Consider the following 19,992-nt stretch of genomic DNA (forward strand, 5'->3'; position numbering starts at 1 on the left):
AGGAGGTTTCTTCCACGTAGTACAAAGCTGTGGAATGATCTTCCTAGTGTGGTGTTTCCGGCACGATACGAGATGGGTACCTTCAAAAAAAGCGCGTTCACCTTGCTTAAAGACCGGCAACGCTCCTGTGATTCCTTTAGTGCTGCAAGAGAATGTGGGCGGCGGTTATCACTTAACACCGTGGTGACCCGTACGCTTGTTGGTCCTCCTTTTCCATATAACAAAAATAGTAGCAACTACTACAGACTACAACGTCAGTTGTCATTCACTGGTCACTTTGTGATATGTCAATGTCATTAATCAGTATGTTATCTTGGAAAAGAAAAGAGCGCGAGCGGCAGTCGTACGGTAAAAGTTTTGGATTTGTTTATAAGAAGAATAAGTAATATCGCAGTAATTTTGAAACCAAAAGTTACGAATTCATAATGCAAGCTTTCCTTAAAACTGGGAAAATATCAGCGTCAGAAAAAGCCTCTACATCGGGTGTAAAAACTTCCAAAAAGAAACCACCGGCACCATGGGTTGAAAAATAGTAAGCTGGCTCTTAAATTGTAATATTTAATTTATCCCGACGTCTATTATATTTGTTACATTTTCAGCCGACCTAAAACAATTGATGACATAGTGGATCAAGGAGAGGTAGTACAAGTGCTAAGAGAGTGCCTTTCTGGAAGCGATTTGCCTCATTTATTGTTCTATGGACCTCCAGGAACGGGTAAAACTAGTGCGATCCTAGCAGCAGCAAGACAGTTATTTGGTGATATCACAAGAGACAGAGTATTAGAACTTAATGCATCAGATGAAAGGGGAATACAAGTAATAAGAGACAAGGTCAAAGCATTTGCTCAATTGACTGTTAGTTCTACCAAATCTGAGTAAGTCTTAGCATATTTCATTATATTTTGTAGAGGCATGAGACAGTCCATGGGTGATAGGCACTGTGGTGTGGGTGACATGCATATTCTATGAACTAGTACAAAGACAAGGTACTTTAGTAAAAAACTGACAATCATATGATTTGGCCCGGTGCATAGAAAGGAATGACAACATCACAGTCACACCGAAAAGCCAAGTTATTTCATATTAACTACATAAAACAGATAGGATGTGTATAATTTTAAATTTATAATTGTATTAAAAACAAGATAATTTATTTTACTGTATATTCATTCATCACTTCTAATTTACAAGCCAGAACTTCACAAAGACATTTAAAGACACCGACAATTCAAACTTTTAATAGGAAGTCTTGGTCCGCCAATTTTGGCATGTGGGTATGGCGGCCTTTATGCTATCAAAATAATTAACAACAATTAACAACCACATCACTTTCCACTAAAAGTGGTATGATAGAACGGAATTATGTTAATTGTACTCACTGGTGATAGTTAATGTTATAGTGAGCTTTAGTTTGTACTTCTGTTACATTTTTACACCACATAATGGAACAAATCTGCATTTTTGTTGTTTTTCATCTTCATCACAGATAGCAGACAGCTATAATCTTACAAATGATTTAAGTTTTCTTTAGTGTTAATTCCGCCAATATTTGTTTTTAAAACAATTGGACACTGAGTCTCATGCCAGATTTTGGCGAGACAACACGTCCTGAGGATGCCTCGTATAGAGGTGAAACACATGTCAAATTGTTTTAAAAACAAATATTGGGGGAATTAACACTAAAGAAAACTTAAAGAGCATTTGTATAATTATGGATTTCCGCAAAGTAACACCTAATTCAGTAAATTAGCTATAATCTTGTAAAAAAGGAGATAGCCAAAATCCATTATGTGTTTAGCATCTGTTCACTTTCAAACTTAGCCAGATTATATTTTGTGGCCAATCGTAATACTGTAATTACTACTATTTCAAACTTATGTTAAATTACTGAAACATATTCATACAATAGTAAATGTCAATTTTTACTAAGGCAGTCCCCCCTCTTATTACATAGTATTTACATCTTGTTTGGTTTCTGAATGCCATGAGCATGCATGTCGGGGACCCAGTACTCTGTGAACGGCTGGATCACTTGGTGTTGCATAGAGACATCGCTTCATTGTGTGTCTTCTACCGCATTTATCACGGGGAGTGTTCCGAAGAGCTGTTGATTCCTCTGGTGTTGCAAGAGAGTATGGGCGGCGGTGATCACTTAACAGGTGACCCGTACGCTCGTTTGTCCTCCTATTCCATAAAAAAAAAAATCAAACATAAGTATGTATAGGTCTCTTACTGCTGCATGGTTCAAGGGGGAAGTTTGGTGGTCATGTTATTGATTGTCTAATTACTTAGCTTACCACCATTAACAATAGAAATGATTTCAGTGGCAGACCATGTCCACCATTTAAATTAGTCATCCTTGATGAAGCCGACTCAATGACAAATGCAGCTCAAGCCGCCTTGCGTAGAACAATGGAGAGAGAGACAAGAACAACTCGTTTCTGCCTCATATGCAATTATGTTTCAAGGATTATTCCACCCATAACAAGCAGATGTTCAAAATTTAGGTTTAAACCACTGTCAAGGGAGAATGTTATTAAAAGGTATGTATCTAGTATAACATTATGCTTCTGCAATTAGATTTAATGAAGCATTTACCTGGATATTAAGAAAGAATTAGGGTTTTTGTTTAAATTTGATGGATAACGAATTATTTATGTCATAATACAAAAAAGTTTGTGGTAGGTTATTAGAGGCACCAGAAACCTGCACTGACCAAGTTTTTTTTTCTCCATCTTGGACAATGACCATAGAAATTCATAATATCTTACAGATTACGCGAAGTATGTGAATCTGAAGGTGTGAATGTTGGAGAAGGTGATGTTCTACACCAGGCAGTGGACACATGTGATGGTGACCTGCGGCGGGCACTAACTGCCCTCCAGTGCTGCCAGAGATTACTGGGCAAGATAACTGCTGAAGGATTGATTGAGGTAAACATTCCCTTGATCAATTCTTAGATTATTTACTTAATTCGAAAGCGTTTGGTTGAGAATAATTGCTAATAAACCTTTCATAGTTAAATTATTAAAATTATAATATAAAATATTAACCAAAGTAAACATTTTTCGCTCTGGAAATATTCGTTTTCTGGGTGCTGAAATGCTTATTAAATAAGTGGCAATGGATGAATAAATATAATCTCCGTTTTAGAGTTCGACAACACTTGTACGAATTCTCTGGTCTTGCATGAGAATGTAGACGGAGGTGATTATATGAACTGCGTGCTCGTTTGCCCTTCTCTTTTGTATATAGAATGTCATGAGTTACGGAAAATACCATTTTAAGTACATTAGCATCCAGTCGTATGGGAATGCAACACACAGTACAGTATTTTACGGCAAATAAGGGTGTGGTGGTAGTGCGTTGCTACTAAAAACAACATTTGTCCTTAGGAAATCACGATAAAAGTGAAAACTTCGGAGAGTCCCTTAATGCACGCAAATTATTACGGCGGTACATTTGATTTTCCTTCAATTCGATTAAATAAAATAAATTAAATGTTATTTTGGACTGCAAATACAATAAAGTAATAAAGAATAATTGAATGGCGTGATAAATTAGATTTATCGTGACCATATAATATGTTATTGTTTATTGTTGTCTTAGAGTTATCAGAGAAGGACAATATATAGGTAATATTGTTGAACGTTAGGAATGACTTGTGTCAACTCCTGCAAATATACACTGGCCTGCAAAAGTAAGTATCACACTTTTCAAATTAATTTTTTTTCTTAAATATAGAAGGTAAAGATTTAAGATTAAAAACGTTTTGTTGCAAATTTTATAGGCTTTAATTCTTAGAAACTAAAATTATACATTCGTAACATTTTTAACTTAAAAAAGATAAAACAATGAAAATAGACATTTTTAGTTTAGTGTAAAAAAATTCAACTAAAATGTAAGACATGTTATTTAATTTTTAATAACTGGTATTGCCTCCTCGAGCTCTGATAACAGCTTCGAGCCGGTTTGGTATACTGAACACTAGGTTTTGGAGCCGATGTTGGGGAATATTCTCCCATTCTTCTACTAGTGCCTGCTTTAGTGCCTTGAGGGTAGTAGGTGGTGGTCTGCGATTTCTGACTAGCCTCCCAAGCTCATCCCAGGCGTGTTCAATCGGGTTGAGATCAGGACTTCTTGATGGCCAAGCCATCACGCTGATACCGACCTCCTGAATATACTCTTGTACGATATGAACCGTGTGTGGCCGGGCATTATCATGCATCAGCATCGATCCATCACGCATATTTGCTAAATACGGCCCTGCATACTCATTGAGAATCTCTTGAGCATATCTTTGCCCAGTGATGGTGCCATTTTCTATGGCTACTAGCTCTGTGCGACCTTCTGAAGATATACCAGCCCATACATGTACACTGCCTCCACCGTATTGGACTCTTTCTGAGATGCAGGCTTGAAGGTATCGCTCACCAGGTCGCCTGTAAACACTTTGCCTTCCATCAGAAGTGTAAATGGAGAATCGAGACTCATCTGCAAACAAAATTCTTGACCATTCTTCTTCATCCCACCGCATGTGTTCACGGGAGTATCGCAGTATCGCTACTCGATGCTGTCTCTCGAGTTTTGGGCCACTCGCTGGTCTTCGGGGTTTCAAATTTGCTTCAGCAAGTCTTCTTCTCACTGTACTGTCACTAATGTAGTCCCTCCGGGTCTGAAGTAGCTGTTGCTGGACTTCAACTGAATTTTGGTGGCGATTTCTTAACACAGTCGAAATAATATAACGATCTTCTCGGGCACTGGTATACCTGGGTCTGCCATTACAAGGTCTCCTCAGATGGTGTTCAGTCTCTTCGTACCTTCGCTTTACCTTCTGGACCGTTCGTACCGTCACACCCACCATTCTTGCAGTGCGACGCATACTGATGCCTAGTTCCAGAAAAGCCATGATCCTAGCACATTCTTCAACTGAAAGAGGCATGATAAAGAAATGTTATGTGCTTTTTAGCATAAATTTTTAAAACAAGACCCATCGATCTTGAAAAAAAATTTAAAACAGAAAGAAAAATGTGAATGGTAAAATTGTAATTCGGAAACGTTCACGTTGAAAAAGGAATGGTTTTGTTTTTGAAGTTTTTTTTCAGCCAATTCTTAAAAGAAGGTTACCGACTATAAAGTTTTTATGTACAAAATTAAATTCTCTTTGGAGTCCTTTTTATTTCGAAAGTATATCGTGTGAACTTAAAACGTTTTCCCAATTTTAAAAGTGTGATACTTACTTTTGAAGGCCAGTTTAGATTTAGGGCTATATTTTACCGGGACACGGTGGCGCAACCAGTCGCCGCCGTACTCTCTAAAACTGAACATAAATAGTAATCCAGCGGATTAAGATCGGGACTAGACGACGGCCAGCTCTGATTAAGTCCGAAACGTTCGTTTCCAACCAAGATTGCCTAGACCGAGCTTTAAGACCCGGCGCCGAGTCTTGCTGGAAGGACCATTCTTGGTTATTGAACATAGTGTTGTTACAGAGCTTCACTACCTTCTCAAGAATGGCATCTTGATACACTTGTGCTGATGTTTTGATACCTTTTTCACAAAAGTATGGCTCAGTCACCCCTTCACAGCTAATACCCCACCAAACCATCACTGAAGTCAGATAGTGCCCACGTTGCACTCTGTCGACTAATTGGGAAGTTTCCTTAAAGATTTGATCATAAATACGGTAGTTTTGTTTGTTAAAATGTTGGTAAATTGTAAAAAAAATCTCATCAGTAAACAATATTTTTCTTTGACCTCCCCTTTGCGTACCGCTTCAGTAGTTGTTTAAATTTCACCACCCTATTCTTTTTTAAATTATCAGTTAAGAAATGACCAGTAGGTACGTCTCTTATAGGCTGCAAGTCGTAAGTCATCTTTTAAAATACGCCACATGGTTCTAGGTGCTTCATCTCCCGAGATAATATGTTTTGCTTTCGGACATGATTTCTTGGAATTCTTTACCTTACTGCTCTGACCACCTTTATCGTACGAACACTACGAGGACGGCCAGATCTTTTTCTGTCACGAACAGAGGTGGTCTCATTGTCCCTGTTAATAGAACAAAAATATTTTCCTAATATTTGTATGCTTGGGCGTATGGAGAGTTTTCAAAATTGCATTTGGCTCCATACCTACTTTGTGTAATGCAATCACAGCGATTCGGTTTTCTTTATCACCCCACTCCATTTTAATATCGCAAAATATTGTACAATGTTTTGGCGCCAAAATGAGAAAACTCAATAAAAATGACAGATTCCAAACTCAAAAGTAATATTTTGTTTATTTTTAATTGTAACAGTATTTATGGCCAAGCTAAGTATACGTGGGTAACACTGAAAATGTTTAGAACTGGCCAGTTAGAAATATTGCTAATGATGTTTAGTGCATTCATTTGTCATTTGTTTTTGGGTATAGGCGGCAAATCTAAAACTCTTGTTACACGTGAAAATTAACCTAACGCTAGAAAACGAAGCTATGATAGGCTGCGATTAGCTTCTTTTTTTTAATGAATCTTTCTTATTTTCTTAATGAAGCCCCATCTCGTGCCACTATTTACAATTGGTTTAACGAGTTTAAGCGTGGCCGTAGCAATCTCAATGATGATCCGCGTGAGGGACGTTAACAGCGACTACTGAAGATAACATTAGTGCTGTGCGACGCATGATAGAGGAAGATATAAGAGTGGCCTATCAGCAGATACGGGCAAGTCTAGGCATTGGTATGAGTAAAGTTCAAAAAATATTACACGAACAGTTAGGCGTCAGGAAGCTTTGTACTACATATATATTGCTACGAACCCGAAACCAAGACAATCAGCTCAGTGGGTGTTTCCTTTCGAAGATCGGCCAACTAAGGTAAAGAAAGCAAGAAGTCAAGGAAAAAAGATGATTGCCTCATTCTTTGGTCGGAAAGGTCATTTCGCGACAATTGTGCTAGAAGGTGGAAGGACAGTTACTGCAGACTGATATGTCAATCGCTGTTTGCCTGTTGTCTTGGAAAATTTTTGACAGCAGCGCCCTCGAAGCAGGATCGTCCTTCACCATGACAATGCTTCAGCGCACTCGGCAAAATGGACTGTTGATTATTTGACTATGGAAGGCGTCGAGATAATGAGTCATCCGCCATACAGTCCTGACCTGGCGCCGTGCGACTTTTATTTATTCCTTAGAACTAAAGATACAATTCGAGGTATTCGCTTTACGAGCCCTGAAGATGCGGTGAAAGCGTACGAAAACGCACAAGGAAGCTCATTCCACAGCTTTGTGTTCTTGGAAGAAAGCTCCTTGAAAACCGCAGTATGGAGGACTGCCACACATCCAGTTGGTGGGGATGATGTCCTTATTTGTGGCGTGTCGAAGATGGAATTCGACGCAGAAATCAGGTGAAACAGCTCTTCGGAACACTGTCCGTTATAATTGCGGTAGAAGACACACAATGAAGCGACGTCTCTACGCAACGTCAAGTGATCCAGCCGTTCATATAACACTGGGTTCCCGACAATTTGAGCTGCTGTACGAAAAATTGAACTTATCGGTAATTTTAAGTACAAATAGAAATAAGTTTGATGTAAGTACGAAAAATAGTTATATTATACTAAATATTAAGAGAATATTTATTAAATTTTATAGAAATAACTACAGCTTAAAATTTAAACTCTCGCATTTAACTCATATGTGTACAACAATAAAAATATTTAAATAAGGTCAAAAAATTGACGTTTTTTTTTAAATTTTAACTTTTATAAATACAGGTGATCTTACCATAAAAAATTTAAAAATATATATTAGTAAATAAGCAATTAGTAGTTAATTCATTATTTTTATCTTTCTAAATCGTTTTTGGTATTAGTTTTTTAATTTTGTAATGTTGTGTATACTTTAACTTTAGATATATAAATAGTAACACCTATAATTATTGTTTATATTATATGTTCATGTTAAATAATGTATCTACGAAGATATACTAGACATAGCCGCGTTATACATGTTGCCTCGTAGTTTAATATGGAATACCAGAGAATAAGTAGTGATTTATTGGAACAACTAACATAAAACAACGCCCAAATAATTAATTACAGTTTTTAGGAGGAGACAATCCTTTCGTAGCGTTTCACGAAAATAGACATCAGAGTTATGTTTGAAGAAGAATACAACCATTGACTTGTGCTATAATAATATTTGTCCAGCGGGACGTATTGTAGTGTTACAGAGTAGTAAAGAGACCGAATCACGGAATATATAAAATATTGCCGTTATATATTAAAAAAGGAATATTGAAACGATTCAAAATCGATTCACTTTAACATTTGCTAACCAAAAATTTAATAGAAACTTATCTAATATATTTATTTATGTAAATTCATGTATAATTGCTGTATAAGTATATATATATATATATATATCGGAGATTTATTTGGATTTAAAATCGGGCGTCACCGCGTTGGTATCCTCCATGTTGTTTTAAGTCGATCAGTGCGCACAACCGGCGCGGGCGCTAGCTTGAAGACGACTGCGACTTCTAAATGAACGCTCTACTGATTAATCACGTCACCGACAGTGACGTACACAGTGACAACTTCAAACACACTTTGAAAGATGACGTTCGCCATCAGTTCAGCCCTATACACAGAGTAGAATATAATCATACAGGCCATATTACTTTTATATTCTAATTCTCCGACATATACATATATATGTATATATATATATATATATATGTATATATATATATATATATGTATATATATATATATATATATATATATATATGTATATATATATATATATATGTATATATATATATATATATATATATATATATATATTATTATATATATATATATATATTATTATTTTATATATATTATTATATATATATATATTATAAATATTTCAGTAGTTTTTATGAACCCATTACCTTATGCCGATCAGTCGTTCCACAGACAGAAGTCGCTCGCGCCGATTGTGTCAACTAACTTGTATGGACGTGTTCAAATTGACGCGAGTAGTCGCGTCAGTTTGAGAGGCTAAGCGAGCGATAGAATTGCTCTAAAACGCGTCCCACGTCCGTCGCGTTATTCGCCTCAGTTTGAACAGAGCTTTATGGCGTGCCTGGTCCTCCCAGCGACATGTCGTATTACTTCTTCGACAGCCTGAGCGAATAACTCGAATACGTACTCCAATGAAGTTTTATACACATATAAGGACATATCGTTGACAGTCTGATAGCGGAACGGCAAAAGTGTGCTTAAAGACAATGTAAGCACACTTTTCTCCTTAGTCGTGTGTCAACTGTCACTGTTAGAATTAAATCTGAACTGAATAAATGTTTTACTTTGTTGCTTATTGACCAAGAATATTTTAATCAACTGGAGTAAATTCACAATGTATTTATGTAATATCATAATTATTCACAATAGCAGTCAAAGCTTATTATGGTGTAATCTGTGACATGTGCTTTGTTTTTATTCGACGTAATTTTTGCCTATATGCATAGAATGTCATTGGCAAATTGTGGTTACGCTTAGTTTCGGGTTTTTCAAGACTCCTGAGCAGCACTGCATTGTAATGGGCAGGGCGTATCACTAACCCCTAGGTGAACGTTTTTCTTGCCTAGTTACAATATAACTATATTTTTATTAATAATAATTACTTTCCAACCTTTACAATGTAATCAATTAGTGTTTTTCATTTTAGGTCACAGGGTTGGTGCCAGAAGCAATGGTCAATGAATACCTAAATATAAAGGAATATTCCGATTTAGAACAATTCGTGGAAAAGTAAGTATTTTATATTACGCCTGTTGCCTAAAGCCGCCCGAAAAAACAAATAATTAAACATATCTATCACTAGAAGAAATAACATTGGTAAGTTTCTTGTTATGGCAACAAATGAATAAATTACGTGGGACGATCGTGCACAAAGTTGACAGACTATAAAAAATTAACTGAAATATAAGGAGGTTTCTATGACTATAACTATCTTAGTAGTAAGGTATACATACTACACAATCGCTCCATAAATTACAACTTGATCCATATTTCAATAATGTGAGGCGGTTTACTTTGATAGCGGTTGATATTGTTGTATTTATGAGAATTATGTGAGTTAATATTATGTTTTCAGTATTTGACTGTTGACTTGATGCTAAAATGGCTGATAAAATGCAATTCAATGAACTAGCTACATATTAAAACATCAATGCTTGGCTCTAACTTTACTTGCGTAAAGTTCACTCAGTGTAAGCTTAGACAGCCCAATGCATGTTGTATCGCACTCAGCTAAGTTTTACTTAAGGCGCTATAGTCCTAAAAAGTAACATTTTTAAAAATCTACTTAAAATACTTCTACAAATACTACGGTTCCAATTTTTTGACATGTTTATCTTCATTTCTTTATATAAATTATCGCTGTTTCGACAACACGATTACGAAAACAAATCTCGATAGATTTATTTTTTGAAAAATAGTCTTTTTTATTTGAATTGTTTATATTATCATAAAACTATGATAGCTATAAACACAAAACTTATTTTATTCGATAGTTTATTAGTATTTATAAGTTTTCATCGTGGGATTTATCAATACGCTTTGTGAATTATTTTATATTAATTTTTTTCGTAAAAAACCAAACGCGACGCCTTGGTTGCATGCTCGCTCAAGCCAGCAGTACGCCCGTGACCACTGTCAAGGAAGGTACTGTGTTCGTGTCTCTCGGGCTCACATTACGTAAGATTTTAGCAAACAAGTACAAAGCGGGAATCATAGTAAAAAAATAATGATGATGCGACAGCGTATTTGTTGAAATATACAACGTGAACCAGAAAGGCTATAACATCCCTTCAATGGTACGTTATTTGGGTCATATGCAATAGTATGGTGATGTTTAAGTTTTAACAAATAATTAAAAAAAAGAAAAAAACTTCCCTACAAAATTAAAAATATTATTTTTCAATTTCTTTTCTTAGACAACCCTAACTTTGTTTATAAATAGAATGAGGTCACCTACCTATGGAGTTAAACATAAACAATAATCTATGATTAAGGAGTATGCACACTACATGAAATGTGGCTTGTGTCTATGTATTTATTCATTCATTTTTTACTTCCTGTTATTGCGAAACAAATAAACAATATAAGAAATTACATAACATTACACAGTTTCACATCTGTATTCCTGAAGGGTTAGAGGTGTATTTTTTCCACCCACGTTTCACTATGTTTAATTCCCACGTAAAAGGGGGCGAGCATCTACATTTCTGAACTATGGGCTGCTAGTGAGAAATTTCCTACGAAAAACGCAATAACTGCCCCATTCCATACCCAGGCCGGGTACAAAACTCGGTCCGGGAATGGAGTACCTATTATTAATACGAGGATGGTCAAAGATATTTGACAAAAATATCCGTGAAGAACAATTTGTTAATAGGAGTCTATTAGAATTATCTTTATTGGATAAAACATTTTTGAATTAAAATGTCAAGTCTCATTTGCCCAATAATAACAACAGCTACAGTGCCATTCAGACCAAACCATAATAATGCTTACACATTTTTGCTTCACGGCAGAAAAAGGTGCCGTTGTGGTACCTATAATCTATAATTACAAATTGGGAATTATTTTCAATGTAACTTGAAGAAAACTTCAAATAACTCTACATTGAAGTGCTTACGTAATAACTTATCAAAAATGTGAACTCATTTAATTTCCAACATAATAAACAAATCTTGAATTAAAAATGGTGCAGTGTGTAGGGTGCCTTTAGAATAGACATTTACACACACACAGAGCAGTAAATATCGTGTTTCAAAGCACAATTCAAAGAGTATTAACGCAGACAGGCCGATCTTTTCAACCTAACATATTTAAATAAACACAAAATGTAAAAACACAGTTACAGTAACACGAGTTTTTATCTTTTAAACGTGTTTTATTTAAATGTGTAACACTCGCGGAAATCAGAGTAAATACTAACATAACATAGTTTCATAATTAGATTAGAATTAACTATCTTTATTGGGTAATACATAACTACAGTAAATACAAATTTAGAAGTATTTTCAATGTCAGCTAAAGCAAATGCAAATACAAAATAACATTTGTCTTCATGGCAAAATGAGAACACAAATTGCTTCACAGCTGCAATAAATAGTAGGCATTTTACTATTATCTGATATTATGTCAAATCTACGTTTTCCATCTGTTAGGCGGCCATCTTGGATTTAAAAAATGATCACACAATCGTTCTCTGCACCCTCGAGAATCTCGGACACGATATCCATATTACTGAAATCATAATTAAGTGCGGCGGCCATCTTGGATTTCAAAAATGATCACACAATCGTTCTCTGCACCCTCGAGAACCTCGGACACGATATCCATATTGCTGAAATCATAATTTTGTGCGGCGGCCATCTTGGATTTCAAAAATAATCACAAAATCGTTATCTGCACCCTCGAGAACCTCGGACACGATATCCATATTGCTGAAATCATAATTTTGTGCGGCGGCCATCTTGGATTTCAAAAATAATCACAAAATCGGTTATCTGCACCCTCGAGAACCTCGGACACGATATCCATATTGCTGAATTCATAATTTTGTGCGGCGGCCATCTTGGATTTCAAAAATGATCACAAAATCGTTCTCTGCACCCTCGAGAACCTCGGACACGATATCAATATTGCTGAAATTATAATTATAAGCGGAATATAACATTTCTCTCATACGTCGATAAAAAAGATTTACTTCAAAAATGCATAAAAAATATTATCACAGTTATTTCGTACTCTAGCACAACTTTAAAAAAAAGTTTTAAAAATATTACGCGGTCCTTCTGGGTCGGCGGTCGTTGACCCGCATCGCTCGGTTCGTTCTCAGCCATGCCCGACGCCCGTGTTCCATGCGTACCTATCGAATCTAACGTTCGCGCAGTTTTTACCTAAAGTGTTGGGAAAACCTCGCCTTAAGGAAACTCTAAGTATGATCTATAGATCAGCCTTAGTATGTTGTGTTTATAGATGTGGTTGACAAAATAACATCCCAAGCTGAATGACAAACATTTTCAGTTTAACGTTCGCGCAGTTTTTACCTAAAGTGTTGGGAAAACCTCGCCTTAAGGAAACTCTTAAGTATGATCTATAGATCAGCCTTAGTATGTTGTGTTTATAGATGTGGTTGACAAAATAACATCCCAAGCTGAATGACAAACATTTTCAGTTTAATTTTTCTAAATGTAAATAACAAGGTGCTACTAATTAAACTTTGTACATGTGAAGTTATTTATAATGTTAAAATAGGAGACGGCACTAGTGTCGTAACCATCTTACTCTGTCACAGGCACAGTGCACCAAACTATTTCCTAATAAAAGGGGATTTGCTTTTACAGAGTTTTTGTGTCCAGGTTCCTAGAGTTCTTGCAACACCAGAGGAAACAGGAGCACAGAAACACCTTTAAGGAAAGTGTGCGCGCTTTTTTTTTAAGGTACCCATGTCGTATCGTCCCGGAAACACAAGGAAGTTCATTCTACAGCTTTGTAGTACGTGGAAAAACACATCCAGATGATGGGGATTATATCCTAACTTGTGGCGTGTCGTGCGAAGGTGGAATTCGGCGGCAGGAATCAGGTTAAACAGCTCTTCGGAACACTCCCCGTGATAAATGCGGTAGAAAACACACAATTAAGCAACATCTCTACGCAACGCCAAGTGATCCAGCCGTTTAAAGAGCACTGGGTCCCCGACAATTCGAGCCGCTCTACGTTGCACGCGTTCAAATGGATCGAGCTGATACTGGGATGCGCCAGACCAGAGATGGCAGCAATACTCCATGTGTGGCCGGACCTGCGCTTTGTAGAGCGCTAGAATGTGAGCCGGCTTTAAGTATTGTCATGCTCTATTAATGACGCCCAGTAAATTTGAAGCCAATTTGGCTTTGCCCTCCAGGTGACCACGAAATTGGCAATCGCTCGAGATTTCGAGACCCAGTATTCCGATACTAGGCGAGGCTTTAAGGGAAGTGTTGTCGAAGAGCGGTGATACGACAAATGGGGTTTTGGTAGTGGTAAACGCGCAAACTTGAGTCTTCTGGGGGTTAAATTGGGCAAGGTTCAATTTACCCCATTCCGCGACCTTCTCAAGAGAGTAGGTACTCGATAGAAAAACTTTTTTAAGACACTGGCGAGGAAAAAACAAACATGTATTGCATAGATCGTTTAATTACTATCGTAAGCAGCTGAGTACTTTTGTCTACTTTTGCAGGTATTCATTAGGCTTTGGTTTACATTTTGTGCTGCACTTAATATTACTGGGGGGGTTAAAACTATCAAATGTTCATTTTCTATACTAAACTTGACATTTTTACAATTATTTACCACAACAACAAAAACGATACAAACAAAATATAAAAATTATCGAACATGGCGAGCATTTTATTTTTGCACGCGTTAAATACTTATTTAATAATAATAATTATTATGTTAATGATAAGATGCATATATATTATAACAACAAATTTTTGTGAATGATAAATAATTTGAAAATTATAAATGTTTATTCGTCTTAATTCGAGACACATTTATTTATTTATTCCTAAACTGTAAATGGAATTTCAACGGCTTTGTTGTTATAAAAAAATTGTATTACCCATAATTGTATTGAGGGTATAAAAGAGCGGTTTCCGGCTCATTCAATTCTGTCTCGTGCCAGAGACTGGCGAGTCAACATCTCTTGAGGATGCCTCGTGTAGAGGCGAAACACGTGTCGAATTGTTTCAAGGCTAATATTGGCGGAATTAACACACACAAAAATTAAAACATTTGGATGAAAATGCTTTGTTTACTCTCATATAATTTGCAGTTAGGTACTAACTTTAACTTTGTATATTATGTACCAGTGTATTATATTATTATGCACGTGTCTGTTATAGTTCGGTATTTGGCCCTAATAACGATGTAATAAGGCGCACTTTACCAGCAAGTGTGTTGAAATTGTTATTATTGTGTAGAGAAGCAAATGATGACAATTTGTGACGAAACGCATTTGCGTGCACAAGAAACGAAATAAAATAGACAACAATTACATTTGAATTTGGAATCTGTCATTTTTAAATGATTGTTCATATTGAATTTCTCATGTTGGCGCCAATACATTGTACAATATTTTGCGATATTAAAATGGAGTGGGGTGATATTATAGAGAACCGAATCGCTGTGATTGCATTACACAAAGTAGGTATGGAGCCAAACGCAATTTTTATAACTCCATACACTTGGTATTAGTAAAATGTTTGTGTATCGGGCTATTAATAGGTACAATGACACCTCCTCTGTTTGTGACAGAAAAATATCTAGCCGTCCACGTGTCTGTGTTTGTACGAAAAAAGGTGATCAAATCAAGACTCGGAAGAAGACTGGCCGTCGTCTAGTCCCGATCTTATTCCACTGGATTATGATTTATGGTCAGTTTTAGAGAGTACGGCTTGCTCTAAACGTCATGATAATTTGGAGTTCCTAAAACAATCCATACGATTGGCAGTGAAGGATTTCCCCATGGAAAGAGATGCTTCTATTGATAACTGGCCCTAAACGTTTAAAGGACTGTATTGCAGCTAATGGAGACCTCTTCGAATAAGCTTTTTATACTTTAAGTTGTTTTATATTTATGTATTAAACTAACATACTATAAAAGAAATAAATGTTATTTGCAATAGAAATATTTTTTTTAATTGTTTCAGTATTTGTGGCAATACTAAATACATTATAAAAATAAAATTTGAAAACAAATTTTTATACACGATGCGGAACTCGAACTCACGACCTCTCGCGTTCCGTGCCAGTTCTCTACCAACTGAGCTAACCATTCGAGTGACGTATCGTCATAAAATCTTGTATGCTTTGTTCAACTTTCAGGTTGTGGCTTCATCTACAGGATCTACTTTACAGTTTATAATCTGCTCAACCCCAATATTTGCATATTAGGAAATTGACTCGAGATGTCGCTCTTGCTAATCTAAACAATTTGTTATGTTTTTAAGGTGACAACCCTCACTTCTGGGATTAATACACAAATAATATTTGAAAACATTTTTTTTTTTGCTTAAATCGAACCCACGACCTCTCTCGTTCCGTGAGAGTTGAACAAAGCATACAAGATTTTATGACGATATGTCACTCGAACGGTTAGCTCAGTTGGGAGAGCACTCACACGGAATCAGAGAGGTCGTGGGTTCGAGTCCCGCATAGTTCATAAAATTTTGTTTTTAAATTTTATTTGTGTATTAACCCCAGAAGTGAGCATTATCACTTTAAAAATATAACAAATTGTTTTCATACATTTTATTTACTCGTCTTGTATAATGAACTGATCAATAGTAATGACTGAACAATATTGACGGCATTGCGTGTCGCAATGGTTAGTATTGTAAGCTGAATCAATTAAAAAAAAAATGGCGTTCTTATCATTCTTACTCTCTCAATCCTATTTTTATTCACTCAAGCGGTTGTACTGCGTTCATGATAATCAGCTAAGTACTAAATTGACCTACAATTAATAAAATTCCTTGCCAGAAAAAACACTGTAAAAACTACTAAATCTACTGCTGAAATTGAAAAGAACGGAACGAAGGAGCTCTGACATGGGGAGAAGAACTGATAAGAAATTCCCAGCCCATATTTGAAATCATATAGAACAAGCCTACTAAATATGATAGGTATTATACAATTGTAGGTGCAGGACCTGCGCATAGGTATTATACAATTGTAGGTGCAGGACCTGCGCAGGACTAGACAAGCACCATGCATCTTTATCCTCCATATTGTGTACAACTTATACTATAGTAAGACTTCTATGTCAAAGAAGCATTAATATATCTATTGAACTGGTGTTAAGTGGCGCAATAGGTAGGTTATGATTATTATTTTTTTTTTTTTAAAACTACACTATTATGGCCGCTTGTTCGATCGACGGCTCATGCAGTCTAGATCTAAGTACGTATCATTTAAATGAACAATTTTTCGTCATGACAATAATAATTCGTCAAAGCTCAAAACCACAACAAAACTACTAAACGTGCACGCCTCATAATCTCATTTTCCACAATAGTATTGATTAATAATTGTAAAAGTGTACACAAGTACAAGTACGTACACTCGTTCTCATGAAATTCAAATATTTTTATTCAAAATAGGATTTAAAATCACTTATTGAACGTCAAAAACTACCACCCATTCAAACGAGACTGCCTCAGACCTGAGAAGAATGGGCGCAAGAAACTCACCGGGGCTTTTTTTTATATAAAATATGGATTACAATGTAATATCGTACAATAAACATTTATAATTAAAGAGCCTGAGGGTGTTCGCTTTATTTCCAGTCCGTGGTGTCATTAAGAAAATCGTTTATGCTATAATAACCTTTCCCACGCAAACGTTTTTTAACAATTCTTTTAAATTTCGTAACACATTTGTCAATACATCGCCCAACAAAAGACTTACTAACTCGACCCAACCGAGTAGTAGGCATAACAAGTTTATGTTTGTTCCTCGTGTTAACATTATGAATGTCACAGTTTCTAGAAAATTCCTCAATGTGCCTATGAACATACAGAACATTATTAAAAATGTATTGAGAAGCAACAGTCAAAATGTTTATTTATTTAAATTTTTCTCTTAATGATTCTTTAGGACCTAGGTTATAAATCGCGCGAATAGCCCTCTTCTGCAGCACAAAGATAATATTAATATCGGCCGCACTGCCCCATAACAATATACCATAGGACATAATACTATGAAAATAACTAATTTTCTTAACCGCATATGCTGCAGAACTAAGCCTATTCGCCAATCCTTCAATATGGGGGCCCCACTGCAATTTGGAATCAAGAGTAATGCCAAGAAATACAGCAGATTCCACTGGTTTTACCACTTCTCCATTTAATAAAAGCATAAAAGCTCTTGTATTCCCTGAAAGCCTTAGAAGGTGTCTCTACCGTGGAAATTGGGGGTCATTTTTAATTGAAAATTAAAATAGAGTTAAAGAGATCCAAGTGAGTAGTAGGTACAGTGTCATGACAAAAAATAAACATGTTAATAAATAACTGTCAGTATAATTGTGAAGTTTGTCAACAATATTGTAAGGAGCCAATTATAAAAATATAGTTTTTAGTATAAATAATAATTAAACGACAGACAATTGAACGATCATATTAATTGAGAAAGTCCACAGTGTGTTACTTTAGTAATAATAAAACATTATTCCAGTACCTACGATAATATTTTCGACCAATTTTCCTGCCACATGATACACGGACGTCCTGAAAAGTTTATTTTGAATGTTATTATTTACTATGTTATACTCAGAAATTGTTATTGAAGAAATATATTTTATTACCTTACAGATTACTCTGGACTGGATATAAGTGCACTCATGTAACATGTAGGTGCGATAAAAATAAAATAATAATTCAGTTTCGAGTAAACTGCTTTTTTGGCATGTCGAGAGTAGAGAGTAACTAACCTCAACGCTTAGCTTAAGGGGCGTGCAATATATCAATTTTACGTATGTATGTAAACTCTGCACTAACATACTATAATTTATTGTATACTAGTCCTGTACACACGTCTTAAACTTGAAAAATCGGTCCAGCCGTTAGGACGAGTTACTAACATACACATGAGCAGAAGAATTATATTATATGGACGGAATTGAGAATCTAACCCAATCTCAAATTGACTGGAATACACAAAAAAATAATTAAAATCGGTCCAGCCGCTTAGGAGGTAGTTCAATTGTCAATCTAAACCATCCTCGAATCCACCTGAAGAGACAGAAAGTTTCATAGGAGGAGTTCAGTGACATACACACGCACACAAGAAATATTTAATTAAGATTTTATTAAAAAGAGTGAAAAACTCTCAGAGCGCCTTTTGTTTCCGAAGCGGTGGTAGTGTTAGGAGTGACATTAAAAAGAATTATGAAGTAATCAATTCATATACCAAACTACTTAAGAGTACATTTTCCGTTTCATAGTTTGAATTTTGTTATAGATTTCTAATGGACGCATACTCGGCATCGCAGCTACTGGAGCAACTCAGCGCTACTGTTGTAAGCGGCGGCCACTTGACCAACAAACAGAAATGTGACATCAGTGAGAAACTGGCTGTCTGTTCCCACCGGCTGCTGGACGGTGGGGCAGAGATCATGCAGCTCACAGATCTGGGCTGCACCATCATAATGGCCAACAAAAATCCCTGAAACGTAGCGTCTCTTTCAAATGTAACACATGATCGGATTTGGTACGACGAACCATGGGACACGGTCTGGTAACGGACCATATTCGATTATTCATCGAACAAAATTATAATTATTGCCATCCGGACCGTACCGAGTACGACGCCGGACCGTCCGCTGATCCGGCCGTAGCAAGTCTGACCATGTGCTTAGTTTATAATTAAAAGCATTTCAAATGAAATGTGTGAAATCGTTAGGTCTAAATGCCGCCTTTTCTCTTTTTCAAAATGGTGCTTTCTAAAAACTTCGCAATAAACATTCGCCGAAATAACCCAATTACTTATATAAAAACCTTAAATTTATGTTAATTGATTTGAAATACTGTAAAGAATATCAGATGTGTGTTAAAATCTGTTATACAATTTGTTTTTCGATACTCTAGATTTGTACTCTGTGGAGTAGATGTTCGAGGTAAAACGATTGTATGAATCATTCTGCTAATATCGATACGGAGAAATTGTTATTGCATGTCTTTTTGTTTTTCTTAGAATAGCGCTATTGTTTTGGTAATATACGAATTTGTTGCTAACCCTTTGTTTTATTCAATGTTGCCGAATACACTTGGCGTATTTTATACTTTAGTAACGTACATTCACTTGACGTATTTTATACTTTGAAAATTTTGAGTAGAATTGATTCATAAATTGAATGGTTAAGTCTTGAGGCAGACATAGCGTCCTTACGCACAGGCCACAGTGCTCAC

The 19,992-nt window shown here is 36.0% G+C and overlaps 2 protein-coding genes across 3 annotated transcripts in view; one reads left to right on the forward strand and one right to left on the reverse strand.

Annotated features, from left to right (window-relative positions):
* Positions 1–19,992, reverse strand: part of LOC126971109 (myotubularin-related protein 9) — a 339,153-nt gene that overhangs the window by 176,180 nt on the left and 142,981 nt on the right. The window lies entirely within an intron of this gene.
* On the forward strand, positions 295–19,818 carry LOC126971125 (replication factor C subunit 4). 2 transcript variants are annotated; one of them, XM_050817280.1, is made up of 6 exons: positions 296–532; positions 600–875; positions 2,325–2,543; positions 2,774–2,933; positions 9,699–9,781; positions 19,046–19,818. In XM_050817280.1, exons 1-6 carry the CDS (start codon positions 426–428, stop codon positions 19,251–19,253), a joined length of 1,053 nt encoding a protein of 350 aa, XP_050673237.1. In that variant the 5' UTR covers positions 296–425; the 3' UTR covers positions 19,254–19,818. The 2 variants fall into 2 exon arrangements, with proteins under 2 accessions (XP_050673238.1, XP_050673237.1); XM_050817281.1 differs by lacking the exon at positions 19,046–19,818 and having other exon boundaries at positions 295–532; positions 9,699–9,800.

This window comes from Leptidea sinapis, chromosome 23 (genome assembly GCF_905404315.1).
Source record: "Leptidea sinapis chromosome 23, ilLepSina1.1, whole genome shotgun sequence".
Taxonomy (NCBI): Eukaryota; Metazoa; Arthropoda; class Insecta; order Lepidoptera; family Pieridae; genus Leptidea; species Leptidea sinapis.